We start from the raw sequence: 23230 nt of genomic DNA on the forward strand, positions 1-23230 counted from the left end.
AGGTGGAGCAGTGGGCAGCTATGTAAGTGCCTGGGGAGCAATTAGGGATTAGGTGTCTTGCTCAGGGACACCATGACATGAGGGCATGGCAGAGAATCGAACTGCGACTTTCTGGTCCCAAGTCGGCTGCCCTACCTCTACACCATCTCGGCCCGGAAGGCTTGTTAGCCGTGCACGCAGATATGAGCTATAATTTTTTTGGGAAAATTGGCTGCACGGCTCTCTGCTCAATTTGTCACAAACACTCAGAATTTAGTGAGACAGCAGTGGAAAATATACCTTTTTACTCACAATACTGAGTCAGTTTGGTGAGATGATACCTTTAGAACATACTGAATCTCAAACAATGTTGGCGAGACAGCATTGTGGGTTACCTACCTGGCAGGTGTTAATAGAAGAATGCATGCATCAAAAAATTTCATTTTTATTTATTTATTAATTTTTTTCACCTGCCTCGATTGTTGTAGACAGTTGGGTACTTTTTTCTTTTTGGGTAGTTTAAGCACAAAAATGTAAAAATTAGAACCCAACTGATGTAGAAATTTTGGCTATCACGGATACCGATACTGGGAGAAGAAAGCTAATGCCGATAACAATATAATGGCTGAAAATTTCTGAGATTTGTCCACCGAGCAGAATCAAAAGCAGCTACTTTTAAACCTGTTTTTTAAGCAGTCCGTCACGTATGTTGAAGGCCTAATTAGTATTGACCACAGCAACATTTTAGTTTTTTTTTTTTTTTCTTTGCAGAGGAGTAAAGATTTCAGACAAAACAATTCATTTCATTGATGATGACAAAGATAACGTTACTAATGCTGATATAGATTTACCTCTACATTTGATTTATTGTTTGGCTACATTTTTCCAAGGTCTATGCTAGGTTATCTAAATGATAGCTTGCTAACTTGAGAGGCACATAGCTAATGATGAGCAGGTTGGAGGATTGAAGAAAATTATTGTAGATAAATTTTTTTTTTAAATTTTACAGATCAGTTAAAATAAATTTGCCATGCTCTGTTCAACAAAATACGCCACACAATATTGCTGTGTACTTCTGCTGTGATGAAAGTGAAACTTAAAGTGAACAGCCATGACTTGAAAGTAGTCCCCATGCGCCCTCTACTGGATACATTGTACAATTATCGCTTGTTCCCTGCATTTTAGGGGTGAAAGTTAGAAGGGTTTATATTGGCACATAATGGAACGGTTATCACCAATATGATATGTTCCCAAATGCCTACATCAGCCTAAAATATCGGCCCTACCGATATAGCGGTCAGGCTCTAGCAAAAATGCTACATACTGAGACCCATTAAAGAGAATTGTCCTCATTGACCCATCAGATTCTACGCTCATCCATGTTGCAGAATTTTAAAATGGCCTCTTCACATTTTATAATCCTGAGAGAGACGCCGTGCATACATCAGTAAACTGATCACTGCTGACGTAGTGCAGCAGCTCACCACTACATTGACGCCCAAACTGGAACATTTCTGGCTCCCTGTTCTCTATTCAGATTGCCTGGTTCTTTTGAAGTTAAAGGAAGAGACGCATGGTGTAAATTCATACTTCAGCTTGAAACTAATGACAAATTTCCACTAAATGAAAGATTCCCTGTTTAGAAAAGCTCCTGAAGAACACAAGAACGCTGCAGAGATTTTTCTGTCCATCTGTGTAAAATGAAGTCCGGTAAAATGAGTAATGTGTTTTAACAAAAAGCACTATTTATAGTTCTAGTACAGTCTGGATATACTGAAATTATGACTCACAAAACAGATTTTTTTAGACATGTTAAGGTTTTAAGTTTCACAATGAGGAACATTTCATTTTCAAAATACTCTGATTTAATTTTATTGTTTTCGTTTTTGAGTTATAAAATTTCAGTAGTGAGAGGTCACAGTTGATCTCATCTTAACAAACAGTAGTCATCCTTTAAGATACGCATTAGACTTTTTTTTTTTTAAATCCTCATCCAGGTTTCACATCAGGACGTGAAGAAAGAGAACCCGCTACAGTTCAAGTTTCGGGCCAAGTTCTTCCCAGAGGATGTTTCTGAAGAGCTGATCCAGGAAACCACCCAGAAGTTCTTCTTCCTGCAGGTGAAAGACGGCATCTTAGCTGACGAAGTCTACTGTCCGCCAGAGACGGCGGTGCTGCTGGCCTCCTACGCCGTTCAGGCCAAGTTTGGCGACTACAACAAAGAAATCCACCGGCCTGGATATCTGCTGTCAGAACGGCTGCTGCCCCAAAGGTAACAGAGAAGTCACTGAGCTCGAGACGACTGCTGAAAGATTGATATTAAAGCTGTTTGTGGTCAAATCTAAAAAATAATCTTCATAAATACTTGTGATCTGGCTAGATCTTGTTTCAGCCCTTGGACTATGTGCTGGAAATGACCCTCAGCTACCACCACACCAAATTTTAATCCAATAGCTTTAAAAATCCCCTAACTTAAGCAATTTTTTTGTTTTGTTTTCTATTTGTGGCAGCCATCTTGAATTAAGTGACCTCTAAAGTTAATAAGTTGTAGATGCCCATCTACGGATTACTTTCAGATTATGTTATTAAAAAGTGCCCAGTGCTTTGAGATATTTTGCTGAGATGACAAACACAACGCAGGTGTTTACATTATTGCCCACCTGTTTGTCTTTTGACAACAGGTGATAAATAGAATCTACAGTTTTGCGCAGCCAATGTAGAGTATGAATTCTGGTAAAATGGAAAAAGTTACTTCTTCCGGACCAGCTGAATATTTTCATAAACACATGTAGAGCAGTCAGACTTTGTGTTGTCACTTCTGACAGGAGTGATTTCTGTCCCGTTCTTAAATCAAGTAGGAAAAAAGCCACAAACAAATGAACCATTCAAAAGATTTTAACACATTTAAGCAGACAAAATCATGCACTTTAGTTAAATTTTTCAAAAACCCTGCTTCATTTTTGTTTTTATATGCAAGACTTCTCTCCTGTTTAGATTTAATTTACACATTTGTTTGAAATGGATCAGAAAGTAAAGCCGCCTGCCATTGTACATGTTTTTGCTTCAAAACTGGAGACTAGAAAAAGGTTAGAGGACAGTTATTCCTGTGATCAGAACTCAGTCTTCAGTTAAATAAATTAGAAGAATGTTTCTAAGTAAAGAAATATTGCTGAATTAAAGTGATAAATATCTTTTGTGTGCTTTTGCCATACAGTTTATTCCACCTCTGCTGAGGTTTAGTTACCAAGTCAGTTTTCAAGGCTTTAATACAGAAAGTTTGACAGAAAATATATCGAATAAAGACATTTATGATCAATATTATCTCGTGCTACAAAACACAGCCATGTATGATCAAAGGCTCAGTGCTCACAGTATGATGATCAGGTTTAATTTGGATGCATTCAGGTGTTTTGGTTACCTATGTGAAGATTCATCAACATTCTGTCTTCCTGATCATGAAAGAAAACCGGTTGTTCTCAGGTTTGGATTGTTCAGCTGTGCTTTTCCTCCAAATGAAACAAGCAACTCAATATTAAACTACTGCAGAACATGGAAACACCATTTATAAAATGGCAACAGCACCTCGAAATCTTCTGCACCTTTTATAACTTAATGTTACGCAGCAACATATCCGTTTTTTTTAGTGGTTGCCGTTTGGTCATGAAGGTGATTTGGCTTTTTCTCTCTGCCTTCAGAGTCATGGAGCAGCACAAACTCTCCAAAGAACAGTGGGAAGAGAGGATCCAGGTGTGGCACGAGGAGCACTCTGGGATGCTGAAGTGAGCTGATCTAAATCGGAAGCTTGTGTTTTAATGAAATTCTGGAAAAGCTGATCAGAGTATTCAATCTTGCAGGGAGGATGCCATGATGGAGTACCTGAAGATCTCCCAGGATCTGGAAATGTATGGAGTCAACTACTTTGACATAAAGAATAAGAAGGGAACAGAGCTGCGGCTGGGAGTGGACGCGCTCGGACTCAACATTTATGAGAAAGACGACAAGTAAGTGTAGGATCTTACCAGACCTTTAGAGTACAAAGCTGTGCTGTGTTCGGGCTCTTGTTTTTGCGTTTGTTGCTAGCTGCAGCCCTGCGTTACTGTTGGATAAAATATAAAACATTCATAAAACCTTATCCAAAAATTCCCCATTGAACTAAACAGAATTGTGTCTGTGCCTACTTACTCTTCCTTTTGCTGTGCAGGAGTAATTCAAATAAAAGTCAGACATTATGAAGTCTCTTTGTTTATTTTTATATATAAAAATAAAGTCAAAATTGTAAGAAAGTGCAAATCTTTGCATAATAGTTGCACAGTCCACATGCAGTTTTGTAATCATGCCTGATTACCTAATGAAATACTGCTGGACAGTGAGGTGATTTTTAACCATTGATTTATGTCACACTGCTGAATTACATTTTATCTTGTCATGATTTCCACCTTGTGCAGTTTTGGCTCTCGCCTCAGAGCTGAAGCAGAGTTAAAAGTTGCTGAACCAGGTTGACATCTTCAGTCAGACATTACCTACTTTTCCTGTTTAGAAGAGAGAAATGTAAATGTTCCTGTTTGAATCATTCTCTGGTGGGGTGTTCAGCTTTGTGCTCAAACTGCAACCTACTTTTTCAGACCCGTCAGTGTTTTGCTTTCGTTCTGTCTGGATTTACTCGTGATGTCCTTCTTGTTTATGAAGCAAAAGAGTGTAGGTGATGATGATCCTTTTGTTTGGTTGCGGAAATGACTTCAAAGATCTCCTCCGTTGAGTTACTGGAGTGAAGTGCTCTATTAAAAGCACTCTCGGATGACTTCTCTTTCAGTCGTTAAGTGCTGGAAATGCTGCCAGCTTTGCTCTGGCTGAGTCGTCGCAGATTAGAGCCCTTCCAGTTTTAACGAGACCTTTTCTGAGTTTTCAGATGTGCCTGTGGTAGATGTGAACATGGTCCAGTGATGGTAATGACAAGATTATGCCAGCCAGCTGCCTTGTGATGCCTTCAACTGAACCTTTACAGTTTAATTATTTCTCTTTTTACGTCTGAAAGATTTAAATATGGACTGCTGTTGTGATTAAGTTGGTCCAAGTCATTCATTTAGTGTTACTGTCCCCTGACTGGTGTTTGAAATCTCACGTTCAGAAACATTAGTCCTTGTATGAGTCTATTTCCTCGTGCCTCCTGGGATCAGCACAGAGAAGCCTCCTTTACGGTGCCCTCTGCTGTAACCAAGGATACGCCAACTGGTTTTTCAAGCTGTGCTGCACTCTGGAACGCTGTGTCTCGAGTAAGGGCAGCTGTCCCACAATGCAACAGTGCAGCCAAGGCTTGCACTGAGGTGCAGCCTGAAGCTGCTTTAACTCCTTATGCTCCTGAGGTTTACTTTACTTCACCATTGTTGACCAGTACAGTCCAGCAGTGCAGCTGTTTAGATGGAAGACTTGTTCTTTTAAATTTCTGGATTCATCAAAACTTGGTGTAATCAGATAATAAATTATTAGCCTTAATCATATAAACTAATACTTTCAATGAACTGGTTTTGAAAATAAATAATTGGGTAATCAGTCATTTTAGACAAAAAATACAAAATTATTACAAATTAATTATTTAAATGTCTCTGCACAGGTAATTTAACAAAACCAACATAATTTTATACAAATTTTATGTTTAAAAAAGATAAATTTCAGAAATGTTATGCTTGTGTCATCTTTGCAATATTACAAAAAATGTTACTGAACTCTCTTGATTTATTCTCTGAAATACTAAAACTGAGTTTGTAGTGGAGCCCCTAAACTTATCAGTAACTTTGTTTTTTATTTGGACACAATGATTCTAATAAATATTGTAATAAAACATGAAATATAGAGACTAACATAATTCACCTGCTTTTCAAGTTTTACATTTGACGGCTTAGTCTAGCTCAGATTTATTAATAAAACTGTTCAATAAACCTCAAAACTGGCAGAAACATTTAATAAATACAACCACGTTGTTTTTTTTTTTTTAATTCCACAAACGAGTTCGGTTTAAAGCAGCAAGTTTTGCCGCCGTGTCACCTTGTCCATGTTTACAGTGCTGCTCTGCATAATGCTGCATCTGTTTGGCAGAGGTTCAGTTTGTTTGGCACAGCGGAGCGGAGAACACGCCAGATTTATCCATCATCCATGTTCAGTCAGCAGGAGAGATGATTACTCTGTGTACAGTTTGTAGCAGCGGATTGACTGTAACTGAGAATGATCGCTATTATGTTCACATAAAACGTACGTTATCAATGAGAAACGTAAAGCTGCAATTGATGGGTTATTTATAATATCTAATTTTATTTGTTATAAATTACAGCAGGCAAAGAAAATACATTTTGATTTAGTAAAACTCAAGTTCTAAGGTTTGAAACCTGAAACTAAAGAAACACCACTATGTTTGGATCAAGTGGTTTTTTTATGTTTGTTTTTTTTAATCCTGCTTTTGTAAGCTGATGATCTCAGGAAGCAGCTCAATGTTTTTTTAAGAGTGTGACTAAAGCTGCAAAAGTTATCAACAATTTATTATCACTGTATGAATATTGTGCTGCAATAAATCATAGACCACTATATTTCAAGTAGCGTGGCTCTGCATGCTGACAGTGTTGCACAAATGGTCATTCTAACGGACACATGCCTACACAGCCTTGATGCCTACACCTGAGGTTTGCATCCTGATCAAATTCTGAGTACAAGCAGCCAAAATGAGCTTCCTTTAGGGTGACTGGACTCAGCCTTAGAGAGAGGATGAGGAGCTCCGTCCTCCGGGGGGGAGCTCTGAGTAGAGTCGCTGCTCATCTACATCCAAAGGAGTCAAGTGAGGTGGCTGGTGCATCTGATTAGGATGACTCCTGTCGTAGAAGTGAACTGATTCACAAACGATCAGGTGTAGATTTCATCAGATTTCTTACAAAGCTTTGGGGAACAGTCACAGAAAGTTGATGCATCACAAGTTTGTTCGTTTTGTAGGAATCTCCTCCTCCCCCCTCCCCTGTGTCCCAGCTCTAATATTATCAGAACCAAAACTGCCAAGACACAGAGGAGCCGCTGAAGATAAACACCGGGGAACGAACCACAGCATCTACCATAACATTCAAAAGTCTCAAACAAATTTAAAAAACGATGAACCTGGGTGGAGTTTGCATGTTCTCTCCGTGCACGCGTGGGATTTCTCCGGCTACTCCGGTTTCTTCCCCCAGACCAAAAATATGCATGTTAGTCTGATTGGTAACTCTAAATTGTCCCTAGGTGTGAGTGAGAGAGTGAATGGTGTTTGTCTCTGTGTCCCTGTGATGGACTGGAGACCTGTCCAGGGTGTACCCCGCCCCTCACATAGTGATTGCTGGACATGGGCACCGGCGACCCCCGTGACCCAAAATGGAAGAAGCGGGTAAAGATAATGGATGGATGGAGGAACCATGACTCTTTGCTGTCTTCTTGCAGATGGAAGCATAAAAAATGATCATAATAAGGAAAATGAACACATAATGTCATTTTGATACTTCACAATGACCTAACCTAATTAAAGGATTCTAAAGGTTATTAATATAGTAAAATAATATTCAGTGTATCAAGAAACGATCAATAAAAAAAATTTCCATTATACGCCCTTTGAAGGTTTTCCGGGCATATGTCGCTGGGAAGAGACCCATAACTCTTTGGAGGGGTTTTATTTGCTCTCTGGCCTGGGAACACCTTTGGGTCCCACAGGTGGAGCTGGAGGGAGAGGAGGTCTGGGTTTGTTGCCTCTGCAACCCAACTACTGATAAGTGGTAGAAGATGGAGACAGATGTTTCACTGTAACATCCAGTTTGCTTATTAACATTAAAAACACATTTTGCAAGAGAGAAGTGTGAGCGTTCAATCTACGTAGGTCATTTGCATATTTGTTTGGTCCTAAATTCAGCAATCATGTAACTACATTTATTTCATACCGCTGTGATTATTGCTTTAAAGCTGTTCTTATTGTCAGTTTTTCACTTGTATGATGGCACATGAGTAAAACTAACATCATGTCTATATTGTTTACACCATTTGGTGGAGTTCAGATTGTTTGTGCTGTTTTAGCGTCTTGGTTTGGAAAATCTGCCACGGGCCATTTTTATTTAGAAACTCTAACAAGCAAATTTGATATTTTTTACTACTAATGTTGCTAATGTTGTAACACTGTATTTCCACAGATAAATTTCCAGCTGTGAAGTATGCATGCAGCCGTAATAGAGTTCATGTGGTCATTTTTTTTTTCAGATTGACCCCAAAGATCGGCTTCCCCTGGAGTGAGATCAGGAACATTTCCTTCAACGATAAGAAGTTCATCATCAAGCCTATTGACAAAAAGTCTCCAGTGAGTGAAATGCCATTTAAATGTTCTTAACATAATTATATCTTCGCTGTTTGTGTAATAGAGCGCTCCACCTTCAGAAATCTTATTTTCACTCTTTAAAAGCTGATCCTACCTGTGCTCGTCTTTAGTGCCTCCGGTCTTAAACCTTCTCTGATCTTCAGAGTTTTTTGCTTTAGTTTTACTTGTAGGATCAAAGTTTTATGTAGGAAAGTGCATGTAGGAAGGGATTTTTAGTTAATAACTTCAAAAGCAAAATAAGTGGTATAAAACTTGTCTGACTGCCTTGATCTACATTTTACAATAACAGATGGGTCTAAATGTATTTATCAGTGAAGCGTTCTTTTCTGTCCCGTTTTGCACATTTTTCTCAAGCGTTCGTTTCTCCTCCAAACTTCAGGACTTTGTCTTTTACGCACCGAGGTTGAGGATCAACAAGCGCATCCTGCACCTGTGTATGGGCAACCATGAGCTGTACATGCGTCGCCGCAAACCAGACACGATTGAGGTTCAGCAAATGAAGGCCCAGGCCAGAGAGGAGAAGCAGCAGAAACAGATTGAGAGGTACTCAAAGGCTTGGAAAGAGTGCTTCAGTATGAGCTTAAATCATCCAGAGTTATGGCTTACTGCTAGTTTCTTGGTCTTAAATCATCCTGACTCATTATTGTGGAACAATAATTACTAAAGAAACAAGTAATCAACATTTAAATAAAGTAAAATAAAAAGTTGTCTAAACTGGTAAACTGTTCAGCTAGCTGCTTTCTGACAAACATTTGCTTACAGTTTCATGGATGAGCACATAAACGGTAAACTAAAACCGAACAATGTTCAGTCGGGTCATCTGGACAGCTTCTTTCTTTTCTTTTTTTTTTCTTCTTATTTTTGTTGCTGATATGTTACGTCCTTCATCCAAAGGACTTCTTCAATCTGAGGAGCCACCAAACAAACTAATTCCCACAAAACAGCACACTCCATAGTGGAAAAAAAAAAAGTTTGCTGGTGCTAAGATGGCCTCTGGGGGCCCACCCTCTCCGCCGTCAACTCCTCTGAGACAGTCATGCCAAAGTGGTTCAAAACACCAAATTCATGCTCTATAATCCAGGTAAAATCCAACATGCTGTATAATCCAGGTAAAAATCCAACAATGTTCAGTCAGGTCTTCTGGACGGTTTATTTCCTTTTTTTTTTTTCCCTGAGACATTTCGTCCTTCATCCAAAGGACTTCTTCAGTCTAAGGAGCCACAAACAAACAGGTTATCTTAGCACCAGCAAAGGGCTTCTCAGATTGAAGAAGTCCTTTGGATGAGGACGAAACGTCTCAGAAAAAAAAAAAAACATCCAGATGACCTGACTGAACATTGTTGGATTTTTACCTGGATTATTGAGCATGAACTTTGGAGTAAACTAAAACCTTTTTACACTGTTTTCAGTCAGCTTCCTGCGTCAACCAAACTGAAAGTGAATACGACCCTGGTCTCGTCAGCAGCTGTCGTCCTTCTGTCTGTCTTCAACAGCTGTTCAAACACGATGATGTAACGCAAAACCATCAAAACACAGAGAGCGTGCACACCAGACTCCTACGTTTACACACAGTAGCTCACAGACGAGCTGCTCTGCAAAACATTACAAGATTTGTGACGGGTCATTAGAGACGTCGTTTAAACAGAATCAAACCCTCAGGGTTAAGTTAGGCGTGACATTAAAATAAACAGAAAAATACCAACATCAGCTGGAAATGAGCAATAATGAGTTATCTAATTATACAGATATATCTTATGCATAAAACCTGCTTCAGTATGTTTAGTTCAATGTGCACAGAAATAAAATGAATCTACTTTGTGTTTTACCATTCTGGATTTAAGGTATATGATGTGTAATACTTTAACTTTGTAATGTTTTAACATGTATGGAGTGTGAAAGTGACAAATATTTATAATTTCTTAGAGATATCTGCTGGTTGAAGTTGTTTATGTAATTTGTAGCCGAGTATCCAAAACTTTAGTCTAATCTGAGGAATATAAATGATTTTCTTTTCACCGAGTTGATAAAGAAAAACTGTCTACCATTTAAAAAATATATCTATTTTTTGTAAAATTAGAAAAAAATATTACTTAATGGAGCAGCTTGTGCAGTATATTGTTCTTTATCTGCCATGCTAAAGATCAATTAACTAAGTGGTAAATAAAGCGACCAGCAGATGCATTGGCTATGACATAGTTTGCAGTTTTTGAAAACCCTTTGATTCTGTTCAGTTGACCTTACTCGGATCACAAGGTGCTTGAAAAAGTGCTACACTTTTAAATGACATGACCTAACCTGCAAACAGTCGCAGTATAAAGTAAATATTGTTCACATGGGAGTTAATTTGGACTCTGTGGGATCCTGATGGATGCAGAGACGGCTCCTATTGTTGCAGAGGTGCTCCGTAAACAAGCTGCGGTGTCCCTGGGTCCGTGTTTGCAGTCATACATCAGCGGTAGTTTTTTTTATTTTTTATTTTTAGTCCGCTTACAACATTATCTTATCTGCAGGGCCCACCTGGAAAATGAGAAGAAGAAGAGAGAGGCCATCGAGAAGGAGAAGGAGCAGATGGAGCAGGAGAAGCAGGATCTCATGCTGAGGCTTTACCAGTTCGAGGAGAAAACCAAGAAGGCAGAGAAAGGTGTGAGGGGGAGGGGCTTTCTGTGGCTCATCAGTCACTTCCTGTATCCCTTAGGGTACAAAACATGTTTGTGAGAGGAACGTGGTTGGAAAATGTGTGCATGTGCTGTAAACATCAGGCCAACAGGTTATTCTGTATATGCCTGTTAATCACTTTGACTGATTTATAATTTTGTAGATTTTTTTTTTTTGACTCGCTGCTGTTTCTTCTTCTTCTTGCTTTTCCTTCTTCAAGGGTCACCACAGAGAGTCATCCTCCTCCATCTCACTCTGTCTTCACTCCAGCTACCTCCATGTCCTCTCTAACTGCATCCATATGTCTCCTCTGTCTTTGTCCTGACAGCTGCATTTCTAACATTCTTCTACCATTATACCCACTGTCCCTCCTCTGGACATGTCCAAACCATCTCAGTCTGGCCTCTCTAACTTTATCTCCCAGTTCAACCTATGCTGTACCTCTGATGATCTCATTCCTAATCTTATCCATCCTTGTCACTCCTAAGAAGAACCTAAACATCTTCATTTCTGCAACTTCCAGTTCTTTCTCCAGTCTTTTTGTCAATGCCACTGTCTCCAGACCATACAACATAGCTGGTCTCACCACTGTCTTGTAAACTTTTCCTTTGACCTTTACTGATACTCTTTTGTTGCAAATCACTCCTGAAACTTTTCTTCATCCACTCCATCCTGCCTGGACTCTTTTTCACTTCTTTACCACATTCCTCATTTTCCTGGAAAGTGGACCCCATGTATTTGAAGTCCTGCACCTTTGTGACCTCTGTCCTTGTAGCCTCACTGTTCTACCAGCCTCCCTCTCATTCACACACATGTACTCTGTCTTACTATGGCTGACTTTCATTCCTGTCCTTTCAAGTGCATACCTCCACCTCTTCAAGTTCTCTTCCACCTGTTCCCTGTTCTCACCACAGATCACAATGTCATCTGCAAACATCATAGTCCATGGGGATTCTTGCCTGACCTCATCTGTTAGTCGGTCCATCACCAGAGCAAACAAGAAGGGGCTCAGAGCCGGTCCATGATGCACTCCCACCTCCACCTTGAAGCTATCTGTCACTTCTACAGCACATCTCACCACTGTCCTGCTGTTCTTATACATGTCCTGTACCAGTCTAACATACTTTTCTGCCACTCCAGATTTCCTCATTCAATACTACACCTCCTCTCTTGGCACTCTGTCATATGCTTTTTTATATAATCCAAAAGCACAATGGAGTTCTTTCTGACCCTCTCTGTACTTCTCTATCAGCATCCTCGAAGCAAAGATGGCATCTGTGGTGCTCTTTCTTGGCATGAAACTGTACTACTGCTCACAAATTGTTACCTCTCGTCCAAGTCTAGCTTCCACAACTCTCTCCCACATGTTCATCATGTGACTCATCAACTTAATTTCCCTGTAGTTGCTACAACTCTGTACATCACCCTTGTTCTTAAAAATGGGCATCAGCACACTTCTTCTCCATTCCTTAGGCATTTTCTCACCCTCAAATATGTCATTGAATATTTGAGTCAAAAACCTCACTGCCATCTCTCCAAGACATTTCCAAACCTTCACTGGTACGTCATCAGGTCCTTCCCCTTCTTCATTCTTTTCAGACCTTTCCGGACTTCGTTAATCTTTCCCACTTCCTGGTCGACAGTTTCTATGACCTCTACTCTTTCTTTTTCATCCCCTTCATTCATTAGCTCCTCAAAGTACTCCTTCCATCTTCCCACCACACTCTCCTCACGTGTTAGAACATTACCATTTCTATCTTTAACAATCCCAACCTGCTGCACATCCTTTCCAGCCTGATCTTTCTGTCTTGCCAATTGGTATAAGTCGTCCTCACCCTCTTTAGTGTCCAGCCTCCCATACAACTCATCATACGAAGCACTCGCATATTAATTTTGGCAAACATGTTTTACATATGATGCCTTTCCTGGCTCAAACATCACCAATTACCCAGGCTAGTGGCCGGCACAAGAGATACACTGGCTTGTGCTCTTTAGTGGCCTCTTTAGTTTTCTCTCTCTTTGATTTTGTCAGAAATCTGAAAAGCAGAAGTCTGTCATGCACTTACAAATTCAGCATCAATACGTAACCCCCCACAGATTATTCAGGTCACCAAGTGATTTCAGGGATTCACTTTGAATCTTCTACACTGCATATTTGTATTTAAAATATTTTGGTTATCTGCCCTAAACAAGTGACTAAAGTTTAATCTTTTAAGGCGAGGACTGCGTTTACCCAAGTGCGATGTGACGTTTTATCCTGCAAGAAAACCACTCTAAATGTGGTGTCAATATAATGCTTTTTAAATATGAAAACTATTTTAAACATTAGCTGAATAGCTCATATTTTTTCCAGTATAAATTTGTTTTATTTGAAAGCTTTGGTAAACCCTTAACATTTTTGAAATAAAAAGAAAATGCCAGTTTACATTCACCTTTCAGATCTTTATCCATGAATAAATATGGACACACATTTAATTGTTAATTAATTGATTAATACCTAAATCGAAAGGCTCAGAGTACAACTCCCAAGTTGCCTTGGAAAAATACAAGCTCGCTACAGCATTTAAAACTGAACACTTATTCACTAAATTAGAAATGGAAAGTATGTCTTATGTCACGTATATGCCATTTCTGTGACTTCAGAATATGTTTGTTTTCCACTGACTTTTACAGCATTTACACTCAGTGCAGCAGCTGTTTGATTTAATAATTTTGTTTTGTCCTTTCATTTGTTGGTGCACACTGATCCTCTGTTAATGTCAAAGTAAAGACAAGATCAGATCTAAAACACGTTCAGTCACATAACAGACTGCTTCTTTCCACAGATGATGTAAATAAAGGCTCAGTCACTTGTGAGGTTTTATTTCCAAAACAAATCTTTAAAGGACCAGGACTAACAGAAGAAGAGGTTTGTACGTCTGTCATGAAGACTTGTTGATGCTCAGAATGAAATAAAAACATTCAGCCTGACTGAACCTGAGCACTGTGGCTTATATTGACTGATCTTAAACTGCTGTGAACACTGTGCATCAGTCCGCATCTGAAAGTAGTCCTCAAACAAATGCACTTTGTTTTAAGACCTATAGCTTCCAGGTGAAATAAGACGTACGGTAGAGGTGAAAACTGATGACGCTTCTTCCTGTTTGCATTTTAGAGTTGCAGGATCAGCTGCAGAGAGCCATGATGCTGGAGCAGGAGAGGAGGAGGGCAGCGGAGGAGGCCGCTCGTCTGGAGGTGGAGCGTCAGGCAGCTCTGCTGGCTAAAGAGGAGCTGGCCCGCCAGGCGGAGAGTCAGAAGAAGACTCATGAGCAGCTGGTCAGTATTGAAGTTCCATAAATTTGTCTTTTATTTCTAAATCCTTCTTTACATTTCATTGTGCTGCAGTCTGAAAGTTGCAGGTTGATCAGCACTAACTTATAAATGGACACATTGTTGTCAAGTATTTTTAAAAGCTTTTCTCAGTCTTAGATTAAATTAGACGGCTGTGAAATCCTGTGACGACACGTGCCATCTTCTTTAGATGTTTGAAAGCACATAACTGATCCAAAACCATGCCTACTTCCTCGTATCGGTTTTTGAAATACAACCGATTTGACTGTCAAAGCACATTTATTAAGGAAAAGTTCAACTGAGACAAACATTTACTATAATTTCGAGCAAACAAATAATTGGTTTTAAGCATTAATCTTGTTAAATTCTCGTTAAAGTCCTTCCGTGCACACTCCTGCGACCGCCATTTGGTAGCCCATTGATTTTTGGCACAACACCGTCCCACATTTCCGGGTTGTCAGCAGTGACGTGTAACAAACGCGACGCGTCAGCATTGCTGCATTATAGATGCAACGTATTTATAGATTTTTCCACTTTATTAGACAAATATGGACTGATGCAACTTATAGGGTGGAGCAACGTGTACGGCGGAAAAGACGGCTCAGTTTGTAAATCCTCTTCATATTGACAATAAAAGGGGATATAAAATTAGTAAAAATAAATTGTACAAACCAAAAAAATCAAGCACATTCTACACTTGGTCTCTGTTGAGTGAAAACAAATGTTAAACTACCAAAATGGGGACTTAGATGTTTTTGAAAGAGCTTATTTTAGTTTGTTTAGAAAAGATTTACAAGAAAATTAAACTTACTTTGATTTTTCTTGGCAAGTTTTTTTTTTTAAACTTCTTAATAAAAAACTTTTTAGCATATCTAATCTTCAAAACTTAGATTAACTTTAGCTAATGTAAGCTTTTGATGTCACAAGTGTAATTCTGGTATTGCTTTTCTGCAAATGAAAATATTTAGGATAAACTCACAAAAACCTAAACCTTCCTTTTCAGTTGATACAACAAAATATAACTTATTGTTATTAAAAAAACAAGATCATAAATCTATTTTATAACTTTTCGTAAAATATCTTTCTGTTTTAGAGCCTTTCATTTTTAATTATTCTTATCTCTAGTATTATTGTGTCTTATAATTGTTGTTTTAATAATCTAAGAATGTGCAGTGTTTTTTATAAGCACCTTGTAATGCTGTTTTGAAAGGTGCTATATTGGTAAAGTTCATCATTAATTAATTTTAATCGCTGTGTGCATGTTTTCTTTAAATGTGATGTCTGGTTTCAGGCGTCGGAGCTGGCGGAGCACTCGGCCAAGATCGCGCTGCTTGAGGAGGCGAGGAGATGCAAAGAGGAGGAGGCTCAAACATGGCAGCAGAGGGTGGGAGCTTTAACTCATACACACAGCTGAGTCTAACTTCCATCTTTCAATCAAATCTCTTCTGTGAGGAGAAAATCATGGGATCTGTCGTCATCAGGCTCAAGAGGCTCAGGACGATCTGGTCAGGACCAAGGAGGAGCTGAACATGGCGATTCCGGTGCTCCCGCCGCCTCCACCCCCGCTCATGTACGACCACATGGACGACAGCAGCGACAGCGAAGAGAACAATAACACGCACAGCGCCGACCTGCAAGTAGATGACTTCCACGACCACCGCAAAGAGGAGGAGCGCCTGACGGAGGCGGAGAAAAACGAGCGCGTCCAGAAGCAGCTGAAGGTGAGGAAGACCTCACCCAGACCGCCGCAGGGCGAAGGAGCGCCTCGTGGTTTACAAATTTTTACTGATCTTCAGATCAAACGAAGTCGACACTTCCTGCTCGAGCTGCTGCACTCAAACAGCTGCCAGTTGTTCTCACAGTTTCAAAACCGTCCGTGTTTTTCTTTTTGTTTAAACAGGCTGAGCCACATATTTTCTATCCTGTGCACCCCACAAGTTCTATATAGATTTACTTTAAGTTATGCCTTTCATCTTGTGGTTTAGAATAAAAATGACTTTATGAATAAAAAAAAAAATAGAGAAAATAAATTCAACTTTGAGTAACAGGATCAAACAAATGTCATTTTGTAGTTCTGATGAGCTGAAATTAAATGGAATAGCCAACCACAGCAGACAGGCTAACAGGAAATATTTTGTTCCGCCATTTTGGTAGGAGCCATACGGCGTCTTTAGTTACTACCAGAATGACAGAACACTGTTTCGTAAAATAACTAAATTTTAAAAAAACCAAGAAACTCAAAGTTTGCTAATATTTACATGAACCAAAACTTCAAAGAATGTGGCAACATTTTTTTTTTCTTTCTTCTTCCTTTGGAAATAATAGTCTAATAGGCTGGGACTGCCTCTCCCTCTAGAGTAAACTGCTATAATTTCTGTAAAGCAGAGTACTGAGGGTTGACATGCTAACTACAAACCAAACATTAATATCAGTACTACATTTTCTGACATAGCCATTAGTTTACTAATCTGATCTACAGTAGTTTATGGATAAAACGCTAAATGATAATGTCAGTGTTTGGGCTAAAGCTCAGTTTTCATGTCTGTTATTTAAGCTTAAATATTTTCAGCAATGTACAGAAGAAGGTTAACTTTAAGTTATTAGTGTAAGTGTGGTTGACCAGAGACTCTGATAGCAGATCTCTGGTCACATTGAGTAAACATGTAAAGTATATTCTTACCTAAAGTGTAGTCCTGTATTGTGTTTAATGATTACAGCTCTTACAATTTTATTACAGCGCTTGACCAGGCTTGTTGGTGTTACAGATCAATCTTCTTCTGTTTTACATTTGATATGTTTATTTTTTTTAAATAAAATAAGGGTTGTTTTATGCCGTTTTGGACCGGCGATGCAGCATACAGCATGCACAAAGCATTGGCTTGTGGCTTTTACATGTAAACACAGTGGTAGGCGTAGCACCTAACAAGATGGCTGCTACGATTCTCTCCTAGCTCCGTCTGTAGCCATTTCAGCATATTTCTGTTTGTGTTTCACCCACTTACGCTCTGAGGAATTAGCCTGGAATCTCCTTTACAAATTCTCTTTATTTATACCCCATGTTGTGGTTTTAGTAGTTTTTCATTTCAAGACATTTACAGACTCTACTAGAAAGAATTGCTTTTGATTGAAAGTCGCTCAACATCTGAATATTTCAGGAAATTTTAGTTAACCCTTTGTTTTACTTTTCATTTTTTAAATTTAATTATTCTTTTAAACGGTGTATCCTGTGTGCTTCACTTTGCTGCTGATAAACAGCACTTTCCCCACTGAGACAAATAAAAAGACTAATTTACTGTAAACAGCAGACCGTGTCGGTAAACCTGAACGCAGTAATGTTTCGGTGTCGTGACGACGTTGCGGCTGTTTGTTTTTGTTTCATGTGTTCTAACGCTGCTCCTCCCTTCAGGCCCTGACCTCGGAGCTGGCTCAGGCACGTGACGAGACCAAGAACACCCAGAACGACATCCTCCACAGCGAGAATGTGCGGGCCGGCCGAGACAAATACAAGACCCTGCGACAGATCCGGCAGGGCAACACCAAGCAGAGGATCGACGAGTTCGAAGCCTTATAGGAAGCCGTCGACGCTTTGCGGCGCTCCCCTTTCTGACTGGTCTCTACGCCTCGCTCGTCTGCAGACACAAGCTCACACTTATCCAAAGACACGTTGACCAACACGCTGTTGGTTAAACCCGGAGCACCGTAGAAGCAGAACTGAACTCTTTGAGGTCACAGGATTCAGGGCTTAAAAAAAAAACGTAGTGCCAAAACCATCTGTCCTCTTTTTATTCTCTTTGTTTTAAATATTCTTTATGGATTTGATTTAGTGTATGTCTTTGGTCAGTTCGAACAATTTGTTTTATGCTGCAGAGGGCGTTGTCACGTTTTATTACGACGTTATGTAACCAAAACCTGCTTCTGCTGGTTTCTTTAGTTTTTTTTATAGTGACCAATCAGAAAGGGCAAGACAGTATACGCAGGAAAATGTACGTTTGTTTTCCGTTATATTTGAACACTTCCATTTATGTTTATTACTGCTATAAAGTAGAATGAGATCTTAGTTTGATATTTATACTGTATATGGGACATGAAAAGGGTATTTCATCTTGGTTTGTATATTTTTGCTGTCTACTAATGATAAAAGCTTTTACCTAAATACTTCCAGTCTTGTGTTCCATATGTTTTCCTTTAGATTGCTTAAATAAAGAGATTTAAATGTAAATTATTTTTATTGTGGATCCAACTCTGCTGCTTCCTAGTAAACGCATCATAAGGACATCGACGCTCCGGTGCGTTTTCGAAGTGTCCCCTTCAGAGCTCTGTGTATTTTTCAGTTTTGTCCTTATAGAATGAGAGATGAGCATGTGTTTTATGGTTTCACCTTCTTAAAGTGGCCTTTCTGTCTGGTTGTCTCTCTGCAGACTGTTTGGCATCACCTCTTGGTGTTGTAGATGTTTTTTTTTTTTTTTCCTGAGTTTATTGAAGATTGAGCTAACCCAAACATTGTAAGACCAAACTTTTTGTCTTCGGACTAGATCTTGCACTGTAATGGAAAACACACCTCTACGCTGGACTTTGTATATAACCAGGATTTTATAAAAAGGTGTTCAACTTATCGGCAATAAAGAGCTAATTTTACGTCTGTGTGCATTTTATTTTACACCGTTTATCAAACGGAAACGGACGCTTCAGGCCTGGGGTTGCAAAGGTTGATGATCTTCACAGTTTTTCTATTGTTGCGGGGATAGAATGAGTGTTCCTCACTAGTTTAACAGATTTATTGAAAGGTTAAACTTTGGATTTTATTGTTTTTGCTCAGATGCCAGATTGTCAGCTAGTTGTGACGGAAGCGGGCTGGGCGAGTGTTTGAGCCTCCTGACCATGAGTCTGCAACCTTTACGATCAAAAGAGCCATTTCTGCCCCTTCATTAAATTAAACGTGTCGAGCCACAAACCCTGCTACAACTGGGATTCTCAACTGGTGGCCCGCAGACCACTTTAACCTAAGACCTGAACCTCTTGCATGACCTGCATTATTAATTCCTATAATGTCCACATATGTGGATGCTAGGTCATAGGAGGCTAAATTTGTCGGAGGACACTGTTCTGGCCTGTAGGGTAGTTTTCTGGCCATTGTAAAACGGAAAATATATTATGAATTTTAATATTTCTTTATATTTTTACATTTCAAGTCAAAATAAAAGACAAGATTCCTGCAAAGAAGGAAAAATAATGTTATTTCCCAATAAAAAAAAAAAAGAAAATGTAACAATGAACTATGCAGGTCCAGGTAAAAATTTTTAAATTGTGGAAAAATTAAATATCCTACTTCAAATAAAGTTAAAATTATGTTTTGCTCCTATTAGTTCTACTATTCACATATTCAATTCAGTTTATTTATATAGCGCCAAATCACAACAAAGTTGTCTCAGGGCACTTTACAGGAACATTCACATATAAAAGCCAATTAGTAAAGTTCTCTATCTCCAGTTAAGACTCTGGCAGCAGCATTTTGGATCAACTGAAGACGTTTTAAAGAAATATTTGGACACTCAGATAATAAACCATTGCAATAGTCCAGGCTAGACATGACAAATGCATGGACCAGTTTTTCTGCATCATTTTTAGATGTTTCTAATTTTAGTGATATTACGCAGGTGGAAGAAGGCGGTTCTAGTAACGTTTTTAATGTGGGGTTTAAAAGACATGTCCTGATCAAAAATGACACCAAGATTTTTAACATTAGAGCTGGAGGACAGATTAATGCCATCTAAGGAGGGAGAAAGACATGCTTGTAATCTAAGTAGCTGATTGGATTCATTGGGTTTCATGGACAAATATAATTGTGTGTCATCAGCATAACAATGAAAATTTATCCCATGCTGTTTAATAACTTTATCTAATGGAAACATATATAAAGTAAAGAGTAAAGTAAATTTATAAAGGAAATGACAGAAAAACTGCTAAAACAAGCCCTTTTTGTTGTTATAAGAACCATTAAAATTCAGTTTAAAGTTAATTTTGATCAAAGCCTGAAAGAGCCGCTGCAAAGGGACCAAAGAGCCACATATGGCTCCAGAGCCGCAGGTTGCAGACCCCTGCTCCTGACAGAGCGCAAGGCAAGCTGTAAACGTACAGACCAAAATAAAAAATTTATACAACAAAAATCAAATAAAACATGACATTCTTATCGCTGGGACAAAATAAATACTTTCAACAGAGAATAAAGTGCAGATCTTCTGGTACTTCAATAAAATGAACAGTTGATGACTGAGCATTGTCCTGAGATGCCACTCGACAAGTTTTCCAGAGAAAACAGATTTAAGAAGAAAACAGGTTCTTTCTGAAGCAGTGCGTCATGAAACCAGTCTTTAACTGCTTCGTCAGGACCAAAAAGGTTGTGCAGGTCCACTTTGTCTCTGAAATAATCACCTCCTGGGCTGGGCGGCCATGCTTCCTGATCACATTCATCAAAATCCTCCTTGTTTCCCACTAATGTCGTTTGCAGGAAGGCTTGTCTCCTCCGATTAGAGAACGTGGAGTTAAAGCGGAAACTGACTCTGGAAAGATGCTCCAAAGGCAGCAGAGCGACCTTTGACCCTCACAGCAACACTTCACTTTAAATGTTAAACATTTATATTTAGTTAATTCTGTGCGACTCCATCTGTGAAGCTAGAAGGATCTGACTAGTTAAAACTGTCACGACAGGCGGCGGGTGACATCATTCAACTAATGCTAGGCCTTTAGCTTCCCGTGTCTTAGCTTCTGACAGTCAGAAATATTGTAAATTAATGTATAAAATACAATATATATAATACAGTAGTCCCTTACTACATCGCATTTCGACTTTTGCGGACTCGCTCTTTTGCGTTTTTTTTCAAAGTAAAATTGAACACGAGGGGAAAAAGTACTTGATTGTCAACTTTACTATTACTCACGTGATTGGGACAGTACAGGATACTGTACAGTAAAAAGTTAACGAAAAAATAAAATATTTTGGACAGGCGTTGCCTTTTTGTCATTTTCTCTCAATAAGCCTAGAACTACATTTCCCAGAAGCCAACAGTGCCCCGCCCAGAAGCCCCGTTGCCTTCTGCTGAAATACATAGAGGGAAAGTTTTGATCTGATCTGAAAAAGTTCAGTCCTTTACAGTGACTTCGGCACCCAGTGGATGCAGAGAGTTGCATGAAACCCACCAGGAATCGGACCAGACCTGGACCAGAACCGGACCCCCAGACTCACTGGTGAACCCGAGAGCTGCCAGCCGGCCCACGAGAACTTCCGAGTGTGGGACACGCCGCCGTAGATCCGGCTTCTCTCTGGAGCCCAACGCCACTACCCCGAGCCAAAGAGACGACCAGAACCAGAACTGGCAGGGTAGGTCCACCGAAACGGAACCAAGTCGGAGCAGAACTGAGCCGCTGCTGTTCTGCAGAGCTGGTGAGTTAAAATTTAGTAGCTACATATACGTATGTTGTTAAAATTAGTAGGTTTATCAGTTTAGAACATTGCAAGAGGTTTCTAAAGCCTTAAAATCTGCAAATACCAAAATAAATATAACGTTGCTACTTCCTGGATTTTCACTCATTGAAGGAGTGTCTGGAATGTGACACCCCCCATGGCACACACACAATAAACGAGGGACTACTGTATAAATACTGTATTATCTGAATGAGAAGGGCTAAAAATCTTATAATCAATAGTTTAATTATTTGCAGGAGTTAAATATAAAGTTATGTAATGCGTGCCTATTGTCCATATTGTTCTTAGGAATTCTTTACAGGTGGAGTTAAAGTAAAGTGTTGCTTCAGAAAGTATCAAGCCTCTCCCAGATCTGCAGAACTGATTCAGAGTTCGTCCCAGTTCGGCCTTTCAGAGCTGGGTGGTCCTAAAGAGATCTGCGCCTCCGTCCTGGATCCAGGCACCTAAACGCAGCATAAAAAAACTGTTTAAATACGCAGGACTGATGCAGACGCCTTCAGTGCATTCATCCACACACACCAGAACACACACACTCCGCCACTCTCAGGTGAAGTGTACACACAGATGGGCCACAGTGAGAGTATTTACCCTCTGACCAGTGTTTGCATTAATGGGAAGGTAGCTCTGAGATTGAATTATTGCTGTGTGGCCTCGTGTTCACCTCTGAGAAACAAAAAGAGCTGCTCAGTGTTCACATGGAAGTGTTTGAAAGTGATCTTGTTCTGACCTCTAGTGCTGAAAGGAGAAAGATTCAAGCTGTCTTTTAGGGGTTTATTGTGTGAATGTTTATGAAGCGTTCACTCTATTGCGATCCATTTTTCTTCTGTATATTTTTCGGCGTCTTTATCGACCTGCAGTTTTCAAGCTATTTTCACAAATCATAAATCAAAACGTTCAGCTCTTTCAGGACAATCGGTACAACTTTAGCTTTTTAAAATATTTAGCCTTTTCTGCCACTTTATTTCTCGTAGAAAATGAATTGAGCTCATTTTACATCATTCAGATCTTTAGATCTGTTTACAACCTTTTACTGCTCCTTTTACATTTTGTTCTGATTCAGCTTCTTTCAGCTTTTTTGAGCAAATTTAAACATGTTTTCAGCTAATTTCAGCTGTTTTGTGCTCCTTTCAGATTCGTTCTGCTAACTACAACATTTTTATGCTTTTTCTAACGTCTTTCTGCTAATGTTAACTTCTTATGTTCCTTTCAGTTTATTTCTGCAAGTTTCAGCTTTTTCTACTATTTCAGCTACAATTTAGACTGTTTTATGATTAAATTTAAGCCTTTTCAGCTAATTCAATATGTTTTTGCACTCATTTAAACTTTGTTCAGCTTAAATCAGCAAAAAAAAAAAAGTGCTCCTTCCACTTCCTTCTTGTAATTTCAGCTTCTTTCTGCTTTTTTAGCTACTTTTCAGATGT

General features: G+C 39.2%; 1 protein-coding gene across 2 annotated transcripts in view; it reads left to right on the plus strand.

The window, feature by feature from the left end:
- The window catches only part of ezrb (ezrin b), a 36087-nt gene extending 17670 nt beyond the window's left edge, over positions 1-18417 (plus strand). For both annotated transcript variants that reach the window (XM_037685900.1, XM_037685899.1), the window contains 10 exons: positions 1977-2251; positions 3675-3758; positions 3834-3980; positions 8230-8326; positions 8724-8887; positions 10855-10985; positions 14154-14314; positions 15621-15713; positions 15811-16050; positions 17736-18417. In XM_037685900.1, the coding sequence (XP_037541828.1) occupies positions 1977-2251; positions 3675-3758; positions 3834-3980; positions 8230-8326; positions 8724-8887; positions 10855-10985; positions 14154-14314; positions 15621-15713; positions 15811-16050; positions 17736-17900 (1557 nt within the window). In that variant the 3' untranslated portion in view covers positions 17901-18417. The remainder of the gene's footprint in view (positions 1-1976; positions 2252-3674; positions 3759-3833; positions 3981-8229; positions 8327-8723; positions 8888-10854; positions 10986-14153; positions 14315-15620; positions 15714-15810; positions 16051-17735) is intronic.
- Positions 18418-23230: the final 4813 nt, after the last annotated feature.

Source organism: Nematolebias whitei, chromosome 12, assembly GCF_014905685.2.
Source record: "Nematolebias whitei isolate Nwh7 chromosome 12, NemWhi1, whole genome shotgun sequence".
Lineage (NCBI taxonomy): Eukaryota > Metazoa > Chordata > Actinopteri > Cyprinodontiformes > Rivulidae > Nematolebias > Nematolebias whitei.